At 39.0% G+C, this 25,398-nt stretch overlaps 1 protein-coding gene across 10 annotated transcripts in view; it reads right to left on the bottom strand.

Annotated features, from left to right (window-relative positions):
- Positions 1 to 267: 267 nt before the first annotated feature.
- GPAM (glycerol-3-phosphate acyltransferase, mitochondrial) overlaps positions 268 to 25,398 on the bottom strand; it is a 40,461-nt gene continuing 15,330 nt past the window's right edge. For 7 of the 10 annotated variants that reach the window (XM_073354370.2, XM_073354373.2, XM_073354374.2 and 4 more), the window contains 14 exons: positions 22,160 to 22,296; positions 21,145 to 21,244; positions 18,405 to 18,617; positions 17,883 to 17,996; positions 16,292 to 16,377; positions 15,051 to 15,166; positions 14,052 to 14,143; positions 12,158 to 12,422; positions 11,354 to 11,496; positions 9,743 to 9,820; positions 4,515 to 4,655; positions 3,321 to 3,510; positions 3,126 to 3,184; positions 268 to 1,205 (listed from right to left, as the gene is read on the bottom strand). In XM_073354370.2, coding sequence (XP_073210471.1) covers positions 1,089 to 1,205; positions 3,126 to 3,184; positions 3,321 to 3,510; positions 4,515 to 4,655; positions 9,743 to 9,820; positions 11,354 to 11,496; positions 12,158 to 12,422; positions 14,052 to 14,143; positions 15,051 to 15,166; positions 16,292 to 16,377; positions 17,883 to 17,996; positions 18,405 to 18,617; positions 21,145 to 21,244; positions 22,160 to 22,296 — 1,851 coding nt within the window. In that variant the 3' untranslated portion in view covers positions 268 to 1,088. Of the gene's footprint in view, positions 1,206 to 3,125; positions 3,185 to 3,320; positions 3,511 to 4,514; positions 4,656 to 8,625; positions 8,644 to 9,742; positions 9,821 to 11,353; positions 11,497 to 12,157; positions 12,423 to 14,051; positions 14,144 to 15,050; positions 15,167 to 16,291; positions 16,378 to 17,882; positions 17,997 to 18,404; positions 18,618 to 21,144; positions 21,245 to 22,159; positions 22,297 to 25,398 lie in introns of those variants that run through there. The other 3 variants (XM_073354377.2, XM_073354380.2, XM_073354378.2) reach the window with 2 other exon arrangements.

Genomic DNA, 25,398 nt, shown 5'->3' with positions numbered 1-25,398 from the left:
TCCAGAGGTCAAAGCAATTTAAAACTGCTCACTTTATAACTCAGCAGGAGAAAACAGAATGGGAACATACTTTTCTTCAGTTTAAAAGGAATTAGAGAGTTCAGTTCTACAAGATTGCAGTGTTACTGCGGAAAATTTCAGAGAAAAAATTAAAGTAACTTTACAAAATAAAATGCCAACCAACAGGTAACAGCACTGGGGGAAAAAACCTTCTGGTTTGCCAGCTACCCTTAAATTATATGTTTAAAACAAAAGACTGTCACTGTATTAGCTAAACAACTCTTTTTTATTAGATACAAAATGTAAGTGGTTAGAATACATTCATGTTTTAGGCAAATTAATTCTCTATTTCTATTAGGGGTAAGGGATAGCAAGCCCTAGTAAAACTGTGCTATCACATACTACCATGACAACAGCGTTTAGTGCAATTTACCATTGCATTATGCAGTCCCGATAGCACTAGTTTGCTACTCAATGGATTGTTATTCTCATTAAGATTTTGGCATTCATTCTAGATGCTAACAATTATGAAAAACTATGGCTTTTTCCATAAAGTATGCACTGTCCATGCATATCTTTATAAACCATTTATTTTAAACAATAAACCGGATAGGAATGAGATGACAAATTTTCTGAAGTAACAGCCTTCACGTTACTTTTTTTGTCACAAGCAGTGTTTTTCCTCTAAATTCAAGATCTCAGGGCTAGCTATAAATCACTAATATCTGCATTTGTGCACCTGTCACAGTCATTAGTCTTTAAAAGTAATTATGTAAAATGTAACTCTGATAAAATGTCAGTTTTCATTTTAATTCTAGTTTTAATATTTTTTTTGCTGCAAACACGACTGATCGCTTGCATCCAAAGTGTTACCTGTTGTATTACTGTATTATCACAGCATTGGGACCATCAGAAATCCACAAATGCATACATAAGAAGGCACTGTCTTCCAGTGGTTCAAGTCAGATAAGACCTTACCAAACAAACAAGGGCACCTTATACTCTGAAGGACTAGCAAATGCCCTCATGTTTTGAACCAAATCTCAGAACCTGGTTTCATCTCCCTGGCAAAAGGTACTAAACGTGGTCTACAGTACAATGAAACTCAGGATGAATTCCAGTAGTTTTTGCCGGTTGCGGTGAGGTAGAAAAGTACTGCTCAGTTCCAAAAAAGTCTCTTTCTTTTGTTTTGTCTCCTTGAAAACCTAGAGGGAAGGATGAAGACATGCCTCTTCATTAACAATTTCAAGCAGAGTTACTTATTTGTAATGAATAATGTACAGCAGTTTATGATCTATTCTAATTAAGACCCTGGGCCTAGCATAAACATTCAAGCATTGAAATCATGCGGTCGTTGAAAATTATAACAGGTGGGAGACAAAAGGCTAGAGTTAGTCATCTCTAAAATCCCTTCTTCACTCTAGTACACCATACACCATAAGGATATTATTCCATACAAACCCTGAAGAGAATTCTGTTTGCTGTGATTTCATGCATGTGATAAAGAACAAAAGACTGCTTACTAGAACCGATTGTAAAGATTTTTTTTTTTTCTTTCTTTCTAGCACCATCATGGATGACAGAAATCTTAAGAATCTTTTAGATATCTTAAAATCCCAACAATACCTTGATTCTTAAGTAGCATGGAGGAGGAAAGAGTGATTATTCCAGAGATACAAGCTGTAATTTAGAAGAGAGGTCTGAAAAGACCAATCTTTTTGGGGGAGATTCTTTACAAGCTTATTCTTTAGCGTAGGAACATTAACATTTGTTAATGAAAACAAAAGCATTCAAAATGATGAGATGATTCAACAGAAAATGACAAATGGTCAGCTTTTAGTTAACACAACAGGACTACTTGTATCCATCTGCATACATCATATGTATGAAAAACTACATGAAAAAGTATGCTGTGTATGATAATCAGACAAATAGTAAGAGGAAGCAATGTGATTCAAGAAAAGAAAACTCAAACCGTGCAATGTTTAGTTTCAAAAACAAGAATCAGAATTAATTATTACGAGCAGATGCAAGTAACAGATGTCAGCTAGTTCCACTACCCTAGCAGCACGGTATATTAGAATAAATATGCTGTATTTGATCAATGCATTCATAAGGCAGCATCCCAAAGTGCATTTAACAAACTGCAGAAATTTGCCTTCATTCTAATAGTCAGCTTAGTACTTAGGAAGTCATGGCCAAAGAACTGAAAGGCATTCAGTAACCCCTATCCAGAAACAGTCTTTGCTTTGTACCTTTCGACATAAAAGAGGCAATATTCAGTATGATCTTAACGTCATCCAGCTTTAAGAAAAATTGAGAGGTGCAATAAAAAAAAAAAAAAACCCAGTCAAGGTGTTAGTGACAGTATGGAAAGCCCAGCTCCATCCAGCTACGTCAGGGAGCAGCACATCTATCTCCATGGTATCTCCTTGCATTTCAGGTTCACTGGGACACTGCTGCTATGACTGTCTGGCATACAGGAATGGCAGAAGAGCTCTCTCGGTCACTGTGACGGCCCTGGAGAGGGTCAGCATCTGGCAGCGTCTTTCTGTGCGTTCAGGATTTGGATGGAATGTTAATTTTATGGCTGTTCGTGCAGGCAAAAGCTGCTGGAGGCCTTGGAGAGTGATGGAAAATAATGAGCCAAAATCTGATGACTAATATTTCTGTAAGTTTTTAATACTATGGGGAAGTGCTTAATTACTATCGTGCTATGTAGGTCAGTAAATAGACATACAAATAGACAGCTAGCCTTCCCTCCTTCCCCTGGAGCACACTGAGGAGTGGTAGCATCACAGTCCAATACAGAAGTACTCAACCTATAAAAAGAAAAAGTGGCTGGCATCCTGCCATACTGGTCAATTTCTCTTAGCAGTAGGAAATGCAAAAGCAGAAGTGCAACGTTACACTTCCTCTTCAGCCGTAAACTTCAAAGACAGGTACACACTTATAAAGCACAAGAGGAAGATATACACAGAAGCATTTGCTTGAAAAACATTAGCAAAGGCTGATATTGCACAGCATTCACGCACTACCCAAAGTTTGCCTTTGAGTCACTCACGTTAAAAGGGCCCCAACAGTTTCAACTGAAGAGGAGAAAGCTTTGATTGCAAAACACTTACCCCAATATCTTTAAAGACCTTCACTGCATTTTTCACAAGACAATAGGTGGCACACTCAGCTGCGAGGAGGGGGGGGAAAAAAACACACGCATTTCAGGTCAAATATAAGACACTGGTACTAGGAAGAATGAGAGTTATACATCAATAACTGAAATATTGGCTCTGTTTTATCCAGAGCCAAGCTGCGTGACGTACCATACACTGCAACACTCTTCTCTGTCCTGGTTATTAGGTACTTGTGTAACTTATGAAGGTATTCTGTTTCTGACACAGGTCCACTGAAGTTGTGCATAAAGATGGCAGCTGAGCTGTAGGCTTCAAGTAAAGGTCCCAGTAACCTTTGCAGGAAGGTGATGTACTGCTGGTGTTCTTGGGATTGGTTTACCTAAGTTAAGGCAGCAGGAATGAAAGTGAATGAAGCTTGAAGAAGAAAGATGGCCAGCTACACAGTAAAAGCCAAAACACTGGATATGGACAATCACTCAGGAGAACAGGAGGAGGGGCACAAATTACAACAGTGCATTATTATAGCAAAGCCAAAAGTGGTCTGATGTATGAAAAACTGCTCCAGAAATCACACTTACACTGTTAATGTCCTGGGGAAAAACTAGTCAAGCATCTGTTTTCACCACTTTAAAAGGTCATGTTGCTTTGCAATAAATAGCACAATCACAGTTCATTCCTTCACAGAGATGAGCAGTTTCCAAATGAATATTCAAAAAAACCCAAAACAAGTGTCACCACTATAAAAACAAAGAAACCAAACAAACCAGCAACAAAACTCACAATTTGTTTTCCAAGAAGAAACAATATAACTGAATTTCTAGCAAGGAAACTATAGGCTGACCACAGAAGGGGACTATGTAGTAGCTTTTTGAATCAAGAAATCATATCTTCTGACATGTCTTGGGTCACAAATTAAAAACGTACACACATGCACAAATATAAAACACTGTACACATAAGAAACAGTACACCACATTTGAGTCAGAAAAATATGCACGAGCAGTATATGCCCACCTTTGGTACACTGTGTTATTAGTAATACAGTACAAATTTTAGAACCCTGTAGGATACTAAAGCCTGTAGTAGTTTTCACCATAATGGCCACTCCACCCCAGTTATGTAGACTTTGCCAGCAGGCTATCTGAAGTTCCCTCACAGAGCTGGTCTTTTTTTTTTTTTTTTTTTTTTGGGGGGGGGGGGGAGGAGGGTGTGAAGAGAGAGAAAGGACGATTTACTGATTGTAGCAGACTATTGCAGACTTTAATGCTGGGAATGATCAGAAAAAGAAATCTTATTATTTTCCCCAACTGAACTTGTAAACTAAGATTTACTTAAACTTTAACATAATAGGCCTGACTATTGCTGTTAGCTTTATATACAGTACCTTCAGATAGCAATCCCTCTGTTCTTCTCCAAAGTCACTGTCTTCATCCTCCTCATCACTTCTCCAAGACAAGGGTTCAGGAAGCTTTTTACCCCATTGCTGCTCTGTAAGGCTAGGGCTAATATCCTCCTGATCATCTTGCTTAAATCAGAAGTGGGGAGGGGAGAAAAAGGTAACTATTCAGAAAAACAAATCCAGGTGACAACCAGCGCTATATTTTAATCTCAGGTGACCTGATATCACCCCTTAGTGATTTACCAGTACTTCACACACTGGGGCTCACAATGAGGATGTGCTGGCCGAGACCCAATCCACACAAGACTGAAGTAAGTGGATAGAAACAAATCAGAAGAATTGGTAAAGGTTGTTTCTTCTCCCTTGACTGGGAAAGTCTGCCCATCACATGAAAGAGAGGGGGCTCAAGTTGGGGAGTCTTGCTGGATCCTCTCTCGAGACTGGCACTTCAGTAGGCAGCAGATGTCAAGAGAACTTTTTCTTCACCTGTGTTTCACTAGAAGGTAGGACTTTATTTTCTGGATGTGGATTTCACTACAGTGATCTATAACTTTGTCAACCCAAGGATGGATTACTCAATTTGCTTTACATGCTGCTATACTTGAAGACCAATTGAAAATTTCAAGCTAGTACAGAATTCAGCAGCAAGTTTGTTAAGTGCTACTTACCTCTTGTAATCATGTGCTTGCTGCATTTGTCTCCATACTCTCTCTATACTGGTTGAAAATTCAAAGAGTTGGTTTTAATCTAAAACGCTCTAAATGATTTGTTCTGAATCCCTGAGATACCACTTCTCTCCTAGTGTTGCATCAGATCAGCTGAGCTACCTTAGTTAACAGCACTCAGTTTACTTTAGGAGGGGACTGCTGGCAATGCATTTACAGAGAAGTGTCCTTCACTCAAACTCACTTCTCCATTTGCAGTAAGAGGCTCTGAGTCTGACCAACAGAACATGATGCAAAATATATGCTTCCTCAGGCTTTCGAGAGGGGCATGTGTTAGCAAGAGTGTCAGTGAGGTGGTGTTTACTACGCCATCACGAATGGCTCAGGAGAGTTCACTGGTCTCTGGCTCATTTTCTTGTAAAATCTGTTAATGTTTGCAATATGCATATGTCCACGGGAAAGGAAAGAGACATGGTTAGAAATCTAAAAGTGACGAAGAAAACACACACAAAAATTGTATATATGCTAAATCAGCTACCATAAGAAAGACACTGAAGTTTACAGGTAGCTAATTTCTGACAACATAGGTTTCATCTGGAAAACTCCATGTTCTACACGCTCTTGTTTCCAGGCCTGTATCACTCCGAATGTCTCCGAATGTCTGTACCATTCTCCAATGAGTATTTTATCTGCTCTGGGGAGGTCATCCTGGTTGAATAAGGCGGCTTATTTTTATATTCCTGTTATTTTTTTTCAAGTTTTTTTTTTAGTGGAACTGAACTGCAGTAGCTTAGGTTTCAACATATTGTACCCTTAACTAATTTTACTTAGTTGGGGATAGACAGCGTGTGGCTAGAGGTTGACTCTTGTGTGTGACAGACAGGGAAATATCTACCTTCAAATATCTACCTTCTGTTTCTTTTCAGACTAGAATGAGAGAAGGAAGCAACAAAACCTGATCATGACACTAAGACTCTATTATTGCAACTGGGCTTGGCACTTTACAAAGACCTGTGAAAATTCTTAAGGGCTTGTGTGTGATCACTATAATATCAATATAATTAAGGAGACAACTATGGTCTTACGAAATGGATTAAAGGCATGAGAGTGCGTTAAGGTCAGACCAAGTTAATGGGTTCTTAAAGAGTTTCAAGGCAAGACTGGGGATGGTCAGGATCAGATAGCGTAGAAGTATCTGTAGGAGGAATTCATCTGGTATGCCGAGGAACCCATCTCACCAGAAAGGAATTCTACCAAGCTGACACTCCCTATGCAGGTGCGTAAGGGACTAACCTGCAACAGAGAAGTGACAAGCCTCTATACCTACTTAGACAGTGATTTACTATTATCACATGGAGACTGAGATTTGTCAGAAATGCTCCACCTAACAGATCAATGTATGGAGGTAGGAGCCATTTTGGAGAAATGTTCCAAAAGGGACAAACTGTTGGTAAAAATATATCTTCAGAAGGATTATAATCAGTCAGAGAGAGGGTTTATATTACAAAAGCTCCCTCAGATCTTGGTGAAAATAATCAAGGATGTGACTGCTTAGGAGTCTGAACATTGCTGTGTTAGATTCAAAGAAGGGACTTACAAAGAAGTCAAGTGGCAATCCTGTTCAGTAATCAGGCAGGTAGCACGGCTGACAAGATGAAGTGAAAATATGACTGACTCAGACGACCCACCCTTAACTAGGAAAGAGTATTAAAAAGGGGGACAGACACAAATGGACCTCTGACATCAGCTTTATTAGTCCGATGAACAAAATCACTGTAGTAGTAATATAGTAAATTAGAAATTACTTACATGTTCTCAGAAGCACGAAGCCCTAGAAATTTCAAGTAGATGCTCAAAAGTAAAAGGGGACTTGAGTCTCATTGACTCACAATCACACATAGGTAAGAAACATAGTAGAGAACTGCTTCAAGATCTCATGAATGTGAAGCAGCTGGACTAAGAGGCTACAAGAATTCTTATGCTGAGAGATGTGATTAAAATTAGATTAATCCTGTTCCTGCCTCGCAGGATTCAAACAATAGCATAACAGAGACCAAGTACAGAGTGTTCATCTTCATGCCATCTATGAGAGAGACAGACGGGTCTTTGTAGAAAATGAAGTAATAGCTGTCCAATCTTACTGTAATTGAGGGTTTTATTTTAAACCAAGTAACAAAATCAATGACAAAGGAAAAATTAAATGAAGAGGTGCGATGTGTTAGGAGAGTTTCAGCTCATAACGTTCAATAGAGTGGACAGTGGAGTCAAAGGGAAAAAGAGAAACCATGAAAAGCTACGGATGGCAAAAGTTCAAACTAATATGACAGTCAGATAGACCTAAATGTACAGGTATCAGCTGTAAAGAAATAAACTGGAAAAAAAATAAAAATAAAAACAAGGTGATGCAGACGCCACAGACAACTGACAGGCTTCTGTTGATCACAGATATGTTTCTCAGAGGTTAAGTTGGAAAAGTACCCAAAAAACATACCCCAACTGTCCTAAACAGGGAAATGGTGATTATTCCCCACAGTTTGCCACTAATAATGTATACTTTTAAATTGTATTAAACATGAAGTCCCTAATTTTTCTCTTTCGCCTAGTATATAGAAGATATATATAATGGACTTGCTGTGTCTCTCAGGTAAAAAACAGACTAGATAGATAGTCCTCAGGATTACACAGAGAAATGAGTTAGAAGGATGCAAGGTGAAGCAAATGGGATTGATAGGATAGACAGCATCAAAGAAAAAAAGAGAAAACATTAGTATATACACAACTGACAAGAGCAGTGGTACAGCCTGGAGACAATACTTGAAATAAATCTTGCAGAAAGTGATGGTGAGATTGTATTAGGAAAACTGTACAGAGAATCTGAGAAATTAGGAAATACTCCTGTTAGTCTGAACTGAATGGGCACATGGACTAAGAGCAACCCAACCTAATAATTCTGATCATGGAAAGTACTTGAAAATGAGTAAGGTATCTAGAATTTCAGCTAAGGCAGTAACAGAATCATGCAAGCCTGTGCAGAAGAAATAGGAAATAACTGCAACAGTATCATTTGATTCCTTAGTATCAGAGAACAGGATGGTGTTCTGTTTGTCTGGCATTCAGATACCACACTGGAGGGGCCTAATATAAGAACCAAGACAGATCATGTCTTGGTACTTATGAGTGTCGTGACTGTAAGAAAGTTTTACACAGCAAATAGATATGGATAAAAACATGCTGAGAAATCAGATATCAGACAATCAAGTCAAGAGAAGACAGACAAGCTTTATATATGACCTGTAAGCCACTTCTATCCCACTTATTGATGGTAATGACAGATGGGAGACAGACAATATAGGTTCATAACAAAGCCCCTAAGACAAGACACATGCTTTGAGAGGCAAAGACATAACAGACATTTATGCCATTATACACACCTATTTTTTTCCTGGAGCCTGGAACATTAAGTAAATAAGAATAGGATTCAGAGGATAAGAAATGCTTCATGTAGAGACTGCATTGTAATACATGATTATATGCCAACATTTTATGTATAAATGTAGGTAACACATCCAGAAAACAAGAGAGTTTTAGAGCCAGGAAAATCTGTCTCCAGAGAACAGGTGAAGTGAATTCTACCTCTGTAACTACACATTAAAAGGGAAACTTGGGATACCACAAGAGGTGCAACGGAGTGGAGCTGAACAAGGGTCATCAAAGCACAGGATGTAGTTTCCCTTCAAACAGGAGAACTGAAAGAAGGAAGCAGCCAAGTATATGTAACTGTCTTATTTTTTCCACTACTTTAATTTATAATTGTCACGGAGCTGTGGTATGATTCTGACATGGAAAAAATGCAACATGATACATTAATCTTTTTACTCACTTATAAAAAAAAATTGTGTTATGACATTCCCTGAAGGACACAAATCTGGAAGACAGAAATTACTGCCTCCATTCTTAGTCCAGCCATGCTGCATTTGCTGCAGTGCTGTAGAATGTGGGAAGTAAAGATATCTTGACTTTGCAATTCCTGGATCCCTAGGACCACTAGGAGAACCTGGTGCAAACTAGAGCTGCCTTAGGGCTGCATCACCTGTGGATTCCCATGCATCGGGGAATCCCTAGTTACCCCTGGTCCCTTTGAGCTGCTGTACCAGAGCAAAGGGACTATACAGGAGCTAAGGATGAGCTGTATTACACAGTGATTGAAATTTACAAGGACTTCAATATTAAAAGATAATCACCACAGCCCACTTTAAGAGCTGGTGTAATCATCATCATAAGCAGCACTAGCTTTATTAGGATCCTGCTCCCATATACGTTGTCATCCGTAACATCAAAAAGTGATTCTGCCAGAATACCTTGTGCTTTAAAATAAAAGAATAAAGACATTTCAGTTTAGGATTGCCTTAATTGTTATGCACTTCAAGAGAAAAAGTGCCTGTTTAGATACTTGGAATAAGTCATATAGTTAGTGAGAAGCAAAGGATTCCAAGACTGCAGGCAAATCGGAGAACAACAAAAAAAAAAAAAAAAAACTAATCATCTTACCTCTGCCACCAAAAGAATGCCATATTGTATAAACCTTTCGACTGCCTCGTGGCAAACTTGGTATAACATCTGACAAGGCTTAACAAAAATAAAAAAAAAAGTTAAAATTAATCTCTTATAGATTCTTTTTCCCTAGTCAACCAGCATATTTTTTTATATACAGCAATGTCCCTTTTAAGCAAGTTCCTCAATTCTTTATCAATGCTCCCACTCCATTAGTGCATGCTTTATTCTTCTCTTACACTCACGTATACTTCAAAAAAATCCACGAATGGGATGATTAAAATTAGACTGGACAAAGCATTTGAGATATGGAGACTCTTTCACTGGCAAGGAGCTGGACCAGGTGACATAAAAGGACTTTTACATCTTATACTATTATTTTGTTAAAATGAATAAGTGCTAATCATTGAGCAGTTTGGAACAAAATCTTCATAAATATAAAAGCTGCAAGACCTATTCCACAAATTCTCCTATAGTTTAAAGAAACTCCTTGAAAAATCTTAGAATCAAAATTCCCCACCAGATTATAACCACTGAAAAGTAGGGCAACGTCCACCAGATTAAGAAAAACAATCAATCATCACCCTCAAAGGTAGAATAAGGAGTATAAATGTAATAATCAGCTCTCTTCCTCAAATTGCATTGCACCCAGACAAGAAATCAAACATAATTTATGCTCCATTCAAACAACAAGAAAGAAGAGGGGGCTGGGAAACTGCAGCAAAGTTTCCCAATATCAGAACTAAATCTATAAGAGGAGAACATGTATTTCTAAGATTCTAGGTGGACACTTATTAAAAAGAACAGGAGACACATTGTTTTTAAAAGATAATCAGTATTTATAAAGTTAAAACTGCGGTATTTGCCACTGTTCCTTTATTGGTTTACCGTAAGTCATGGGTAAAATCACTGATAAATATTTGATGATGTGCAATATGACTACTGAGGTAATCTATAAGTTGGGAAAATGCCTTTAAAATCTGGAGACCCGATTTCAATTTGACTGCAGTCACACGTGCAAAGAGTTTGGTAGTCTTGATTTCACAGTTTAAGTTTGTTTAGATCAAAGTCACTGTATAGTCTGACAAGCAGTCTCTTCGCAGGAGAGGCCTAGTACTAGAATAGCAGAAATATTCCAAGCTCATTGCCAGTACTATCAGTTGCTCACTTGCATGGCCAACAGGTATTCGCTACACACACAGCAAACATCTAAACCATATCATGAGCACCATGTTGATTGATGTCGTCTCCCCTGGCTCAGAAAATCTCAGTTAATGAATTGACTTGTCAAGCTCACATCATTCATGTTATTTGTCTAGAAATGGTTTCAAGTGAGCTAGACTAATTCAGCTACACAACTGAGAAGTAGAGACATTTTGCTGAAACAAATTAAAACAATGGTATTTCCCTCTTAGCATTGCTGGGGATGGGACATCCATGTAATGGATCATATACGTTTTATTTAAAGTAAATGTATTAAGACCAAACAACTACATTAGAAACAGAGTGCAGTTAAAAAAAAAATCCATTCTATTTAGAATAATGAAGACAGACACTAACAGAATGGAGTTGGAGTTATGGACAAGCACTATGATGAACTTTGCTTACCAAGGATATAGCGCCTTCATTGGAAAGCAGGTGGCACAAGCTGGCGGCTTTGCGGACCAGTTGTTCTTGGCTAATCATGTTGGGAGGAACGCTATTGATGCCATTTCTATACCTTTTACTCTGCACTGCATGAAGACTGCAGGCTAGCGTAGAAATGTGAATACAAGGGTGGTTAGTTTTCCTACAGAGTTTTTTAATATGGGAGACTTAGGTTTATTAACAGGAAAGTTATACAAGCTTAAAAACTGACAACCATTACACATATAACTGAAAACTATCAATTGACTAAAGCAAAATCATCCTATATACATGAACTACAATGGTGCACAACTGAAGGAAACATTTTAAAAGATAACAAAGCTACTAAACAATAAAAGATTATACCACTGTGTGTAAAAGTTAAATAATGATTCAGATCCAACCATTAACTAATCTTATTAAAATATTCCCAAGATAGGAACATCTACCATGCTGGATCAGATCACTGGTCCATAAAGTTAGGTCCCTGTTTCTGGCAGTGGCCAATACATGGAGACTGCCAAGGAGAATGAAAAAAACACAATGCATTCATTCAGCTATATGTTTAATGGTGAATATGCGGTAGAGGGCAGGTGGAATAATTTTCTGACCGTAGATAATTTAATTGTTTGGAAACTGGTTATTTCTGTGCAGATGGTTTTACTTCATGTATTACTTTTTTTTTTTTTTTGGGGGGGGGGGGGGGAGGGAAGGCCGCGAGGGAAGGATTAAAAGAAAAATAAAGCCTTCATACAAACAAATCTTCTGCTAAAAACCAGTACATACCAATAATGGCCTCTTTGATGAAGACATGCAGTACACCATTGCTGTAGAAGTTGAGTTCAAAGACAGCAGGAATAGTTGTGCTGGGAGTGATGAAGAACTCATTGTTTTGGCTGGTGTTTGTGATATTTACACAGTTCCCCAATAGGTGGATGGCATGCATGACAACATCTTCAGAATTTCCTGAAAATCCCAAGTCAAAGTCACGGGCCAAGACCTCCTCCTTCATAGAGAAGAAGTCTTCCACCAGCTTGGAAAGGTCAATTCCCTGAAGAACCAGAGTCACAAGATTAAATAACAAACTCTAACCCTAACCCAAGACAAAATGTTAAGAGGACAGGTTAAATTTATCTGTAATCTCCAAACACAGTAAATAAATCAAATGCATAATAAATTTGTAATAACCCAAAGCACAACTTATCACATGAACAAATCTTTTCTTCGAAAGCAGACTTTACCAAAGTAATCCATGACTGTGCTCCAATTGGACGGCTACAAAATGCTTTACATGGGGCTACACCTTAAAACCACCCAGAAACTACAGCTAGTGCAAGATGTGACTGCTTTGTTTGTTTAGTAGTGCATCTCACAGGCTATAAAGCCCTAGGAGGGTCAGAACCGGTGTTCCTTAGAGATCACATCTCCCTCACCTGCCATTGTGTCATATGATCACCTGAGATATTTTTGCTAACAGACCTTTTTTTTTTAGTTGACAGGAGGCTTGAGGAAGAACATTTTCTCAACTCTGGAACTTACTTCCTTTCTCAGTTTACCAAAAGCCATATTTGCTGAGCTTCAGATCCTGTTGCAAAGCACATCTGTTTTCCCAGATTCTCTCTATAGGAAAGGGGAACGATTGGATTGAACTGGAAAGTGATAATACCCTAGTTTTGGGGGGAGTCTATATTTTGACCTTTTCTTCTAATTTGTATGTTTTATTTTAGTTTCTGAACATGTACCTAGAGCTCTGGATTGGTGGGGTGGTGAGGAATTTTAAATAAAATGGAAAAGAGAGAGTGTAGCAATGAATAATTGTATCTTTCTTTAGGAGCCACACATTAAAATTCAGTTACACATTAGTATCATTCCATCATAAAATATAAATTGAAAACAAACATAATAATAGTTCAGCAATTTGTCCAGCTACAACGATTTGAAATAACAGATTTTAAACAAAAAAAAACAAAAAAAACAAAAACAAAAAACAAAAAACAAAACAAAGCACCACCACCCATTAACAATAAAAAGGAACAAAATTATTGCTTTTTAGAATCACAGGTAAATCCTAAAATTAACATGGGATGACAGGGTTTTCTGTTAAATTTTTAAGAAAAGGTTCCTTTTTCTTCAATGATAACTAGGATTGGAAAGACTTGATTTCTCTCAGGAAAAGTCAGTAAACAGATTTCATCATACATATGCAAGCTGACAAAAATATATTTCCACTGATAATCAAAATTTAAGTTTGATTTAAGGATATTTACTTTGTATATTTTGACATGTAATGTTGACAATTTGAGTTTTACTGGTTATACCGTTTTAACTTTTAATCTCAGCATCTACGGTCATTAAATAATTAGTCTTCCCTCCCTCCACCATTAACATGTCATAATTTTCCACAACTATGAAAATTTTGATAAAAACCTACAAAATGCTTTTAAAAACCATCAATATTATCAGTCAAAATTATAAAAAAAATAAAAATTGAATTCTGCCAAGCCTAATGATAACTGAAATCAAAGTAGCACAATATCTTTAAGTACCCACCATTAACTGGAACACCCATTATAATAAGCTAGCTGAAATCTCTTTCAAATTATTTTAATGTAATATTGAAGTGCACACTTTTCTCACCACTGGATAGCATATGGCTATTTCAGCAGCAATATAGCCTTACCTTCCTATGTCGGTAGAGCAGCAAACAGGCAACTATGTGTGTTGACATCACAGCACATGACTTGTTAGCAGCTAGAAGCAAACAAAACAAAGCTATGCTGACCTGTTAAGCATCTGAAATGCTTAACAAGTCATTAGTATGGCATAAAATGACAGATAGCACGAATCAACTAATAATTATAGATGGCCCTTACACATTTCTATAGGGCTTTACATTTTCAACAAGCTGTAGTGTACTTTAAGGGACTAATCAAAGAGCAACAAGCCAGAGGAACTCTAGAGTTCCAGCCTACTCTGTCACTAACTTGCCATGCAGCCTTTGGCAAATCACCCCAACTCTCAGAACCTCATTTTCTTCATGTGTAACATGGGGTGATTACACATACCTAGCTAGGAAAGGGGCTGAGATGATTACTCAACATTTTTGTAGTACTTTAGAAATGTAAAACATTAACTGACCAAAGTGGTTTTAATTAATAAGCATGAGTGAAGAAGTCTGTCTCAAACATTTGCTAAAATATATAACTAAGTACCATTATTTATAGCTATGTCTTTGTTCACATATCTGACTTAGTGTCCAAACTGCATATTATAGAACCTACAAAGCCGGACAATGGTTGGATAAGCAGATACACAAACTCAAGTAATTCTTTAAAGACATGGTGATTTCAACAGCTCTACCTCTGGGGGCAATTTCCTACTTCTTGCCAAAAGGAATGTAAATGCACAACAGTTGACTCAAACACTTATAGCAAGTCAGCAGCAACCCAGGATACAGGCCTAAAGAACGTAAATGTATCAGAGCAAATAAAATAAGAATGCCGTAGAGAGACAATTTCATTTAAAAAGGGATGAGATTTTAAGTGTTTAAGTAAACAAAATTCTTACCTGAAAAGAAATCACCCTCAGCCAAGTAAAAATGCTATCAAATGGTAAATTAGTAAATGCAGTCAGAGGACCAAGATATACAGTCAATACATATGATTGATTCTATACTTACTGAACAATATATGCTCAGCCAAGTTGGCTATCAACTGTCTTCTAAAGGGCTCACTGGATAAATCCCTGGAATCACCCAGCGCAGCCTCTGTACCTTCATCCACAACATCATTAGGCCTGAAGATAGCATACGAACAATTTATGGTGTGAAAACATCCAAGTCTTGTCAAATTCTAACCTACATCATCATCATTTACAAACATTAAATGAACTATAATGCCCAAATAAAATCAGACATTCTAACAAGGATACAAAAATGTCTTTAAGCATTACAAGTCCCACAAAGTTCTCATTAACTACTTTTCTCAACATATTCCAGACTCTTTCTTCATGTTATAACACATATTCCTAGACCTTCTAAGAAAAGCAACAGAGTATTCACTTTGTTCTTTGGCTATTCAGACTTCTCCATTACATCAGACATGTCTCACAATCCCTTCCTTTAATGAATTTGAGCAACAACAAACATATTATGCAAACCTTTTTAGAAGAGAGTTTTCAGTCCAGCTGTTTTGCATATCAAAACAAGGGTATGGCATGGCATGACAATGCTTTAAAGACAAATGACTTACTCAACTTCTCTTTACAGGAACCAAGTATCAGAGTAGCCAAGTAGTACCACACAGGCTTAAACAAGCCATGAAAATTACTAAAAATTAAATATAAAATAGTCTAAAATTCAGGAATATCTCCACAACACAGTTTTACATTTTGAGCAAAGTTATTAACAGACGGGAGCTCACTGACAACAGCCCTGGCAATCATTGTATAGTGCTGAATCAGAAATCATTAGTGAGTGAATGAATACATGCCTTTCATCTCAGAGTAATTAGAAATAATATCTAGATTATGTGGGAGATTTTAAAAAAGATATGTTTCAAAATGTGTCATTTTCTTTCCTTGTACAACACTCCTATAGAATTTAAAATTTATTAAACCAATAAAGTTCACTTAATTATTCTAAAACTACACAGAATTTAACAGAGAATGATAACATTCCCATAGTTTATTTGAACAGGAGTTCTACAGCAGGAATATATTCTTCAATTTATTAGAATTGTATAGGATAGTTTAAAAATCCTAGAGTAAAATTTTCATGTTTGTGTTCTATTTTATAGGATTTTTCCATAAGGGTTACATGGGAAACAGTTTAATTATTCGTAGGATACAACTACCAGGCACTACTTGAAATATACATTAATCCAAAAATACTACCAAAAAGGTTCCAGAAAAACATCCTACCGTGAAGGAAGTATAGCTGGTAAGAGAGCTTGCTCCAAAGATAGCATGGCAGGCATAGGTTTTTGACTTTGGCTGTCTAGGTATTCCTGTAAATATAATACTTATTTGTACATTTTTCCATTAATTGTAACATCTAATAGCAAATTTTGCAATCTTATTTGTACAAATCCAAAAAAAAAAAGCAACCATGAAATAGTAAGTACAAAATAATAGAGGCGAGATTGTGTGAAGATCACTACAGTTTCTTCACTGGTGCATTGGTGGTTCTGTCTGGAGTTAGCATCAGGTAGAGGAGAAGCTTTCTCTCTGAACAGAATTGTTAGTTTGGGGAAAATACTGCAATTTAAAAAAAAAACTCAAGGGAAAGATTCCCCTGCACCACTTTGGCAGAAACTCCCTTGGGGATAGATCCTGCACCATTCAAGTGAATGGGAGGTTTCCCATTGATTTGAATGGGAGCAATATCAAGTCCCCAGTGGAGGAGCAGCATATGGATGACATTAATGGTCTTATACTGCCTCCTCACCGGCTCTAGCATTCAGGGCATCTCCACAGATGAACACCACTACAGAAATTCTGGCAGTGACAAACTTCAGGCAACCATGGGGAGACTGTTGTAAATTACACTTCCCAGAACGTAGGCAGCAGGAAGGTGTCTAAAACCACCTTTGCCCCCCATCCTCTCAGCTGTATCTTCTGTGCTGTGTTTCTCAGGAGGTACAGCACATGACTGGACCTCAAGAATTCTATGCTTTTAACAAACAACTAAAACTTCTGTCTTTAAAGGTTACCACTTAAGTTACTCTGTCTTCAGGATATTATGTTCTTCTGGTTCCTATAATAAAGACTGTTTCCGCAGTCCATATACCCACTCTGCCTGCTGGTCAGGAAAACATTTACCTTCAAGCAAAGCCACTTAAATAATTAGGGGTAAATTTTCAAAGACAGCTCTCTACTCAGCTTGCACCGCTTGTTCACAAATGCCTTACAGCAGTATATGTATATCAAATCAACATTATTTCCATTATCAAACTCAATCTCAGCTAAAAGATATTAAATTAATTTGACTGTGTCTACTTTCTATAAACTCAGGTTGACTGGCATTAATTTTGTTTGGGTTGCCAAAATTAGCTTTGTTTTTCAAACTGAAATTCTGTACATTTTAATACATATTGCTGAGTAAGACTTAAAGATAAAAAACTATTTGACAGTCAACTACTGTACAGGAAATATATTTCCCCATTTTTTTGTACAGCAATACACAATTGATCAGATGCATCATGGGGAATTTTTACTTTCCTCTATTATTGATCACTCATGGAAGAAAAATACTGGCTTTATGTCCAATGACTCAGTCTGGTCTGACATTATGTTATAACACTTGTACCTGTACTGGACTTCATACCATGGACCAACACCCTATGAATCTTCTCAGGGGTATCAAATAGTGAATTTTTGGAAAAACAGCTTCATTGCATTGATAGGCTGAAAACAATACTTCTGCACCAACAGTTTAGCTTGTGGTTTCCCGCATTTTAAAGCGGCTAAGAATTCATAAGAACTTAAGTGTTTCTATGAATATGAAACTTACTTTTAAGGAAAATGGTTGTGCAAAGTCTACTCTGACACAACCGTAATTCTTCCGCAGCATTCTGAAGACTCCTCTGGCTATGCTCCAAAGGCTTTCGTTCTTCTTAGGCTTCCCCTGCAAACATTGAAAAGCAAAAACCAACGTTCATTTACAATTAAAAGTTCATTGATATTTTACGGAAGCATAACCACAGTTACAATAAATCCAGGTCTTTTGACATGCAGCTTTAAAAGTCAAAGAGTAGAGCCATGACAAAAGCCTAGGGAATCATATGGCTTTTATCCTTATTATTATTTGTATTTGTTAAGTGATGAATTTGTATCTAGTAATATACAAGACTCAAATATCAAGATAGTACTTGACCTAGAAAGCTTTCATGATTCACATTACGTTGCATTTTTAATTCTGACACAAAAAGTTAAAGCACTCATGGCATACCAGTGCTAGCACAAAAATTAGATACATTTTTACTTAAGCAGAAAATCCCCGAGGCAAGACAATAAGTCTTCAGTTGCTTCTTACCAGCTGTTCATTGTTATAGTGACCTTCAATGATGCGATCATAGGAGATTCCCACAGGTATAATTAGTATGTCAGGGGTGGCATTTGTGAAGAGAGCATCTACCACCACAGATAAGAGACCTGCTCTGGCACAGGATGTTTTTCCACTCCGAGAACGCGTCCCTTCCAGGAATATCTCTAAGAACTGCTGCTGTCTAAGCAACTCCTCTATGTGCTAAAGGGACAGTGAGTAAAAGAACAAAAAAAACTAATGATATAGACATAGAAATTCCATATCAGCAATAGAATCCTCTTTACAAAACTGGAGCTGAAATAAATACAAATCTGCAAGAATAATCAAGAATTATAAGAGGAAATTAGAGTTTTATACAACCAAATTCTGATCCCAGTTACACTAATCTATATCCAAAGTAATACCATGGACTTTAAAACATCACTTCAGCTGCAAAACCAAAAAGAAGCAACCTAGCAATAATTAAATATTTTAAAGACACCTAAATTATTCTCTTCTCTGGATTTCAACCAAGTCAGTAGGGTAGGAGTTCCCAAATTTTTGTACATGTATGGCAGGGTGGCATGAGAGCTTGCTGGAAATGATGCACCAAAATTCTTTTAAAAATATTTTGGTTTCAAATAAAAAGTCATTCAATGCACTTCAGTACATCTTACAATGCTTGAGAAGCAAAACACCCTCCTGGACACTTTCAGCAATTTCGATGAGTAACTCTGTACGACCATGTCATCATAGTAGCTTTATTTAGCAGTGTATTGAATGCTGTGGGAACTGCACTCTCAAGTTGTGCACAGTTGCCTAGCTTTTTGCTGGGCCTAGCCTTCAGCTTGCACCAAATCACACAGCTCCAGCTACTGGGGCGATTTTGCAAAGTTCCATATCACAATGCCAGAGCCTCTCTCATCTGAAAAGACACATGAGTTCAGGGCCAGTTCAGAGCCACTGCAAAACCTACAGTTGCAGGGAGCATGAGATAAAAGGGCCCCACACAGGGAGCTGCTGCAAGAGGTAGAGAGGGAAGGATTGTTGGCCAGAACCAGTGGATAAAAGCCTGGCTACAGGACTAAGGAGAACTGCCTGGCTGTTCACCAGGACGGCAGCCAGCTGGCTATAATTTGAGCTTCTTCTCAGCAGGGGGAGCCACCGTGCAGCATGCCCAGCATTCTGCTGAAGAGCAAGATGCTTCGTGGAGCTGAAGCCCCTCCAATTCCAGCCAAGCGTCGTCCCCCCCCCCCCCCCCATCTCTCTATATCTGCCCTCTGAGCCCCTGCCCTGCTGCACATGTGCACCGTTCTTTGTAATGGCACTTCTCTTATTCTCTCCCAGAGCTTTCTCAAAATATTTCATAATTTTCTTGATTTAAATTTTGTCAGACAGGAAGCTAAATGAATTCTGGCTACTGTTCAGTAATAATTCCGATAAAATTAGCAGGAATTTAAAACTTAGACTAGATAGGTTAAAAAGAGACAATCCACTGAGTGTAGTTAATGGCATACCATAGCATATCAAGAAATCATTTATGACATTTAATTGTTTCTTATAATTTGAGTAAGATGAAAGAAATAACGGCTGCCTCATTATGTTTCTTTTTGATGGACTGTCTAAAAACTTGAGATGTTTACAAAGGATGTCATAATTACAGCTGGTTGGGAACTTTTCAATTAAACTTTTTATGGAAAATGCTGATTTGACAAAACCAAAACTTTTCATGGAAACAGAGCAGTTTCAATTCAACTTTCATCAGGAAGGTTTTCCATCATGAAGTTTCTGATAAATATGAGAGACCATAGAACAGCATAATCCAGTATTAGGGCACTCTGCCTTTTAGGCTAGGAACTTGAACCTAGATGTCCAATATCCCAGATGTGTGGTCTAACCGCAGGGCTACTGGCTATTCTAGAGTGGTCTCTTTTTTCACTACACATTTTTGAAATGTCTTGATTTCGTGCCACATCGGAATGTAAACAAATGGCAAAACCTCAACATTTTTCACAAAATGGAATTCTTGCTTTCCTGCCAGCCCTAATTATAACTGAACATTTTTGGCTCCTTTAGGGATATATTTTACCACAGAGTCCAGAAATACTTAAATTAAACCTACTGAGGCCTAAAATAAATGTGCAAAAGAAAGAAGTGTGCATGTGGTACGTCAAACACCCATTAAATACATGAACAAATACAATTTGGGAACTGCTGCTCTAGATTTACCTTAGTGTAAGTGAAATCAGAAGCTGTCCCAGTAGGCCTAATGTTACTGTTAATTTACACTGAAGGCAATCCCATATCCCCGTTAGAGACTCACACAGGGGAAAAATTTGATCCTGACGGGTGCTGAACACCCTCGACTCTCATGCACTTCATAGATTCAGGACCTCACTCAGCACAGAATTTACAGTTTGTCTAGTTTCAGAGTAACAGCCGTGTTAGTCTGTATTCACAAAAAGAAAAGGAGTACTTGTGGCACCTTAGAGACTAACCAATTTATTTGAGCATAAACTTTCGTAAGCTACAGCTCACTTCATCGGATGTTTATCTTTAATGTACCAAAACACACATACATGCTAAAATCAAGATAATAAACAATTTCACTTTCTCATCAGGCAATGCTGTTCAAATTAATGAAGTTAAAGAGAACCAACCTACGTTTTCCTAACATACATGGGTGCTCTTTCCCCCTTCTCTGTGACTAATCAAATTTTATATTTGCAAATTAAGAAAAGATACATACCACATACAGCAAAGCTCTATAAAGGACATCTTTACGTCCATGAGGGTTCTCATCCAACCTCCTCCGAATGAAAAAGCCTCCCAGCTTGCGGATCAATGTGCTACAAATCAAGAAATGATTTTATTCACCAATTTTAGTCAAATATGAAAAGAGTGGAATGTATAAACCAGCCAACAGCTTCAGGAAAAAATTAGATGAGGCAGAACAATGTGCATATCTCAGCCATTCTCCCTCAAATGAAAGAGAGGAAGAATGTTTAGTGGTTGGGGCACTAGTCTAGGACCCTGCTCTGCCAGACTCCCTTTGTGACCCTGTAAAATGGGACTAAGAGCACTGCCCTCCCTCACAGAGATGTTGGGAGGATAAATACATTACAAATTTTAAGGTGTTCAAATTCTATAATGATGGGGGCCATATAAATACTGAAGATAGATAGGGAGTGCTCTGCGAGAATTCTAGTCCCTACATTACTGCCAAATTTCAAAAGCTTATGCGAGTGTTCTCAATCCTTCAACACTTGACATAACTTACAAAGATAAGTGCTGCAGTATTTGAATTAAACAGCCCTCAGTGTTCAAAGTTCTATGTTGCCTGCCACTAACTGAATACACTTAATTTCCCCTAAATCCCAATGAGTCTCCAAAGATGAAGAGGAACAGATGCTCTTAAACTTGTGCTATCCCACATTTATCAGGATTTCTTCATACACCCCTTCCTCAAAGCGACTCAGTAACTAAGTCTCAACTAAGTCTTCTTCCTTTTCCAACTTCCTTAAAGAATCTCTCTTTCAAGACTCTCTCTCGAATAAGACCAAAGTAAAGCTAGATAAGCTAGATAGGACCAAAGTAAATTCCAAAGTATGACCACAAGACTAAATTCCCTTATCACAAATCCTGAACAATTTGGGGCAGATCCTCAGCTGGCGTGGAGCTATGACAATATACACCAACTGAGCATATGCCCCTTTGGCTTTATTGAGAGCAAGTTAAAGTTTAGCTCAGCATATTATCCTTACCTGAAGATGGGAATGTTGAGGTTATTCCCTGCAGCAATGTATGGTGCTTTGATATTATGGCAGAAAAGAATGAATGTGAGGAGCAGATAGTCGATGTGAGATTTGTGAACAGGCAAGAAGATAAGAGGTAAATTCATCTATTTGGGGGAGGGAGAAAAAAAGATAAAACAAAAATTAATAGGATACTGTGGAGTGAAAAGAAGGTTACTCACCTTGTGCAGTAACTGAGGTTCTTCGAGATGAGTCTCCCTGTGATTGCTCCACTCCAGGTGTAGGTGCATCCCCATGCCTTCACTCGGAGAGTTTTACTGCAGTGCCCATACAAGTTGCGCATACATGGTGGTGCCTGCCTCACGCGCTGTTGTCTGTTGAAGTGTTGCATGTGCAATCCGGACTCCTCAGTTCCTTCTCTACTCAGAGCCTGTATCCAGCTCCGAAGAAGAGGGAGGAGGGTGCGTAATGGAGCACCCACAGGGACACTCATCTGAAAGAACCTCAGTTACTGCACAAAGTGAGTAACCTTCTTCTTCTTCTTCTTCGAGAGGTGTCCCTGTGGGTGCTCCACTCCAGGTGATTGTACAGCAGTGCCCTTTAGGATGGTAGGGGCTTTGCAGTAGGAAATAAAACAGTGGAAAGTACCGCTCGGCCAAGTTGAGTATCTGTTTTAGGGCCTTGCGTGATAGCGTAAATGTTTGGCAAAGGTGTGTCTGGATGCCCAGATGGCAGCCTTGCAAATGTCTATCTATGGGACATTGTTTAGAAATGCTGTGGACATCAATGTAGACCTCGTGGAATGCGCACTAATGGTTGCTGGAAGCTGAGTGCCTTTTAGCTGATAGCATAGTCAAATGCATCCAGATATCCATTTAGAGAGCCTCTGTTTGGTATGTGCGCTCCTTTGGACCATTCTGCTACTGATACGAAGAGTTTAGGAGAAGCCCGAAATGGTTTAATTCTGTCCAGATAAAAGGTCAAAGCCCTTCTAACTTCCAGCGTGTGCACGGTTACCTCTAACGAATTTGCGTTTGGCTTGGGGAAGAAAGTTGGGAGCTGCAGAGGATCGTTAATGTGGAAGTATGAGTGCACCTCAGCTAAGAATTTGGGATGAGTGCATAACATAACTTTATCCTTATGAAAGATAGTATGGGGGGGGGGGGTCCAGCCATAAGTGCCTCTATCTCCCCCACGTGTCATGGATGTGATGGCAACCGAAAAGGATACTTTCATGGACAAGTGTAACAAGGAGCAAGTTGCCAAAGGTTTGAACGGTTTACGAGTCAGGACGGTTGGCCCAAGATTTAAGTCCCAAGGTACAGTATGTGGCCTCACATCCAGAGAGAGGGTGTGGGTGCCTCGGAGGAATTGTTTGGTGATAGGGTGAGCAAAGATTGACGTCTCATCAATCTTTTGGTGGAAAGCAGTGATCACCGCTAAGTGAACCTTCAGTGAGCTAATGGAAAGGCCCAACCATTTAAGCCCTAAGAGATAGTCTCATATCATCATGAGAGGAGCAGATACAGCATATGCTTGTTTTGTGGTACACCATGTTATGAATCTCTTCCACCTGTGTACGTAAGTGGAGCATGTAGATAGCTTCCTACTGTTGAACCTGTTCTGAGCAGGTTAGCTCATCATGAGAGAGCCATAAAGCAGCCATGCCTTGAGCTGTAGCATTTGCAAGTTGGGGTGCTGTAATTGTCCCTCCTGTTGTGTAAGTCGTCTGGGTGCAGGGGAAGAGTGATTGGGGCTGTGCTGACATGCGTTTCAAGAAGGGGTACTACTGCTGTCTCGGTCACGTAGGGGCTATTAGGATGACTCTGCTCTATCGGTTCTTATTTTCTGTATGACCCTGGGGAGCAGTGGTATCAGTGGAAACACATATAGGAGATCTGCGATCCAGCTGATTAAGAATGCATCTCTCCAAGAGTGTTTCCCCAGGGCTGCCCTGGAACAGAATAGGGGACTTTTGCTGTTGCGGACTGTGGCAAAAAGGTCTATATGTGGGTGATCCCACTGTCGTAATACATGTTGAAGTACTGGGTTGCTTTGTTCCCATTCGTGGTCCTGAGGAAACCATCTGCTGAGTTCGTCTGTCGTGGTGTTCTGGCAGCCAGGGAGAAATGCAGCTGAAATGTGGATGTTGTGACGGATGCGTAGATTCCGGAGCTTGATAGCCTCGGAGCAGAGTGAAAGGGATCTGGCTCCCCCCTGCCTGTTTATATAAAACATACAAGTGATGTTGTCGGTCATCACTCCCGGGGCGGGATCTGAGTTACTACAGAAAATTCTTCTCTAGGTATCTAGCTGGTGAATCTTGTCCATATGCTCAGGGTTTAGCTGATCACTATATTTGGGGTCGGCAAGGAATTTTCCTCCAGAGCAGACTGGAAGAGGCCCTGGAGGTTTTTCGCCTTCCTCTGTAGCATGGGGCACGGGTCACTTGCTGGAGGATTCTCTGCTCCTTGAAGTCTTTAAACATGATTTGAGGACTTCAGTAGCTCAGACATAGGTGAGAGGTTTTTCGCAGGAGTGGGTGGGTGAGATTCTGTGGCCTGCGTTGTGCAGGAGGTCGGACTAGATGATCATAATGGTCCCTTCTGACCTTAATATCTATGAATCTATGTTAATTTTGTATGAATGGTAGGAAGTGGAGGCAGGCATTGCGCATAGCGCGAAGTTCCAGGAAATTTATATGTAACCTGGTCTCTGTTGTGGACCATAGCCCCTGTGCTGAGCGATGTTCCTTGTTTGCTCCCCTACCCCACGAGGAAGGCATCTGTCGTGAGCAATTGTGACGGGGGCAGGGCGGGGGGGGGGGGCGGGAAATCTGTGTGAACGGGATCCCCAAGCACAGGTTGGGTGGGTGAGTCCACCAGGTTAATGATTCCTTGCTCTTGTGGGACATTGTTAAGCGGATGTTCATGTTGTGCTTGTTTGGTTTGTACACTGTTGATAGCCATCCCTGCAGGCAGTGCATGTGCAAACACGTATAATTGACTACAAATGTGCATGCTGCCACGTGGCTCAAAAGTTGTATGCATTCGTGGGCCGTAAGCTGAATACCAACTGTTGGGTAGGTTCTATCATTGATTTCTTTGTAGGCTGAAGCTGTGGAAACAGCTTATTGCCGTTTGCATGGAGTGAACAGCTTCCAATAGAGTGTACACCTTGAGGAGACAATCGGCCAGATAAGGAAATATAATTTTTCCTGGCTTCCTCAGATGCCCCGTTGCCACTGC

Source organism: Lepidochelys kempii, chromosome 7 (genome assembly GCF_965140285.1).
Source record: "Lepidochelys kempii isolate rLepKem1 chromosome 7, rLepKem1.hap1, whole genome shotgun sequence".
In the NCBI taxonomy this organism is placed as follows: domain Eukaryota; kingdom Metazoa; phylum Chordata; order Testudines; family Cheloniidae; genus Lepidochelys; species Lepidochelys kempii.
Note: the sequence above shows the minus strand (reverse complement) of the source record. Positions and strands in the feature narration are given on the sequence as shown.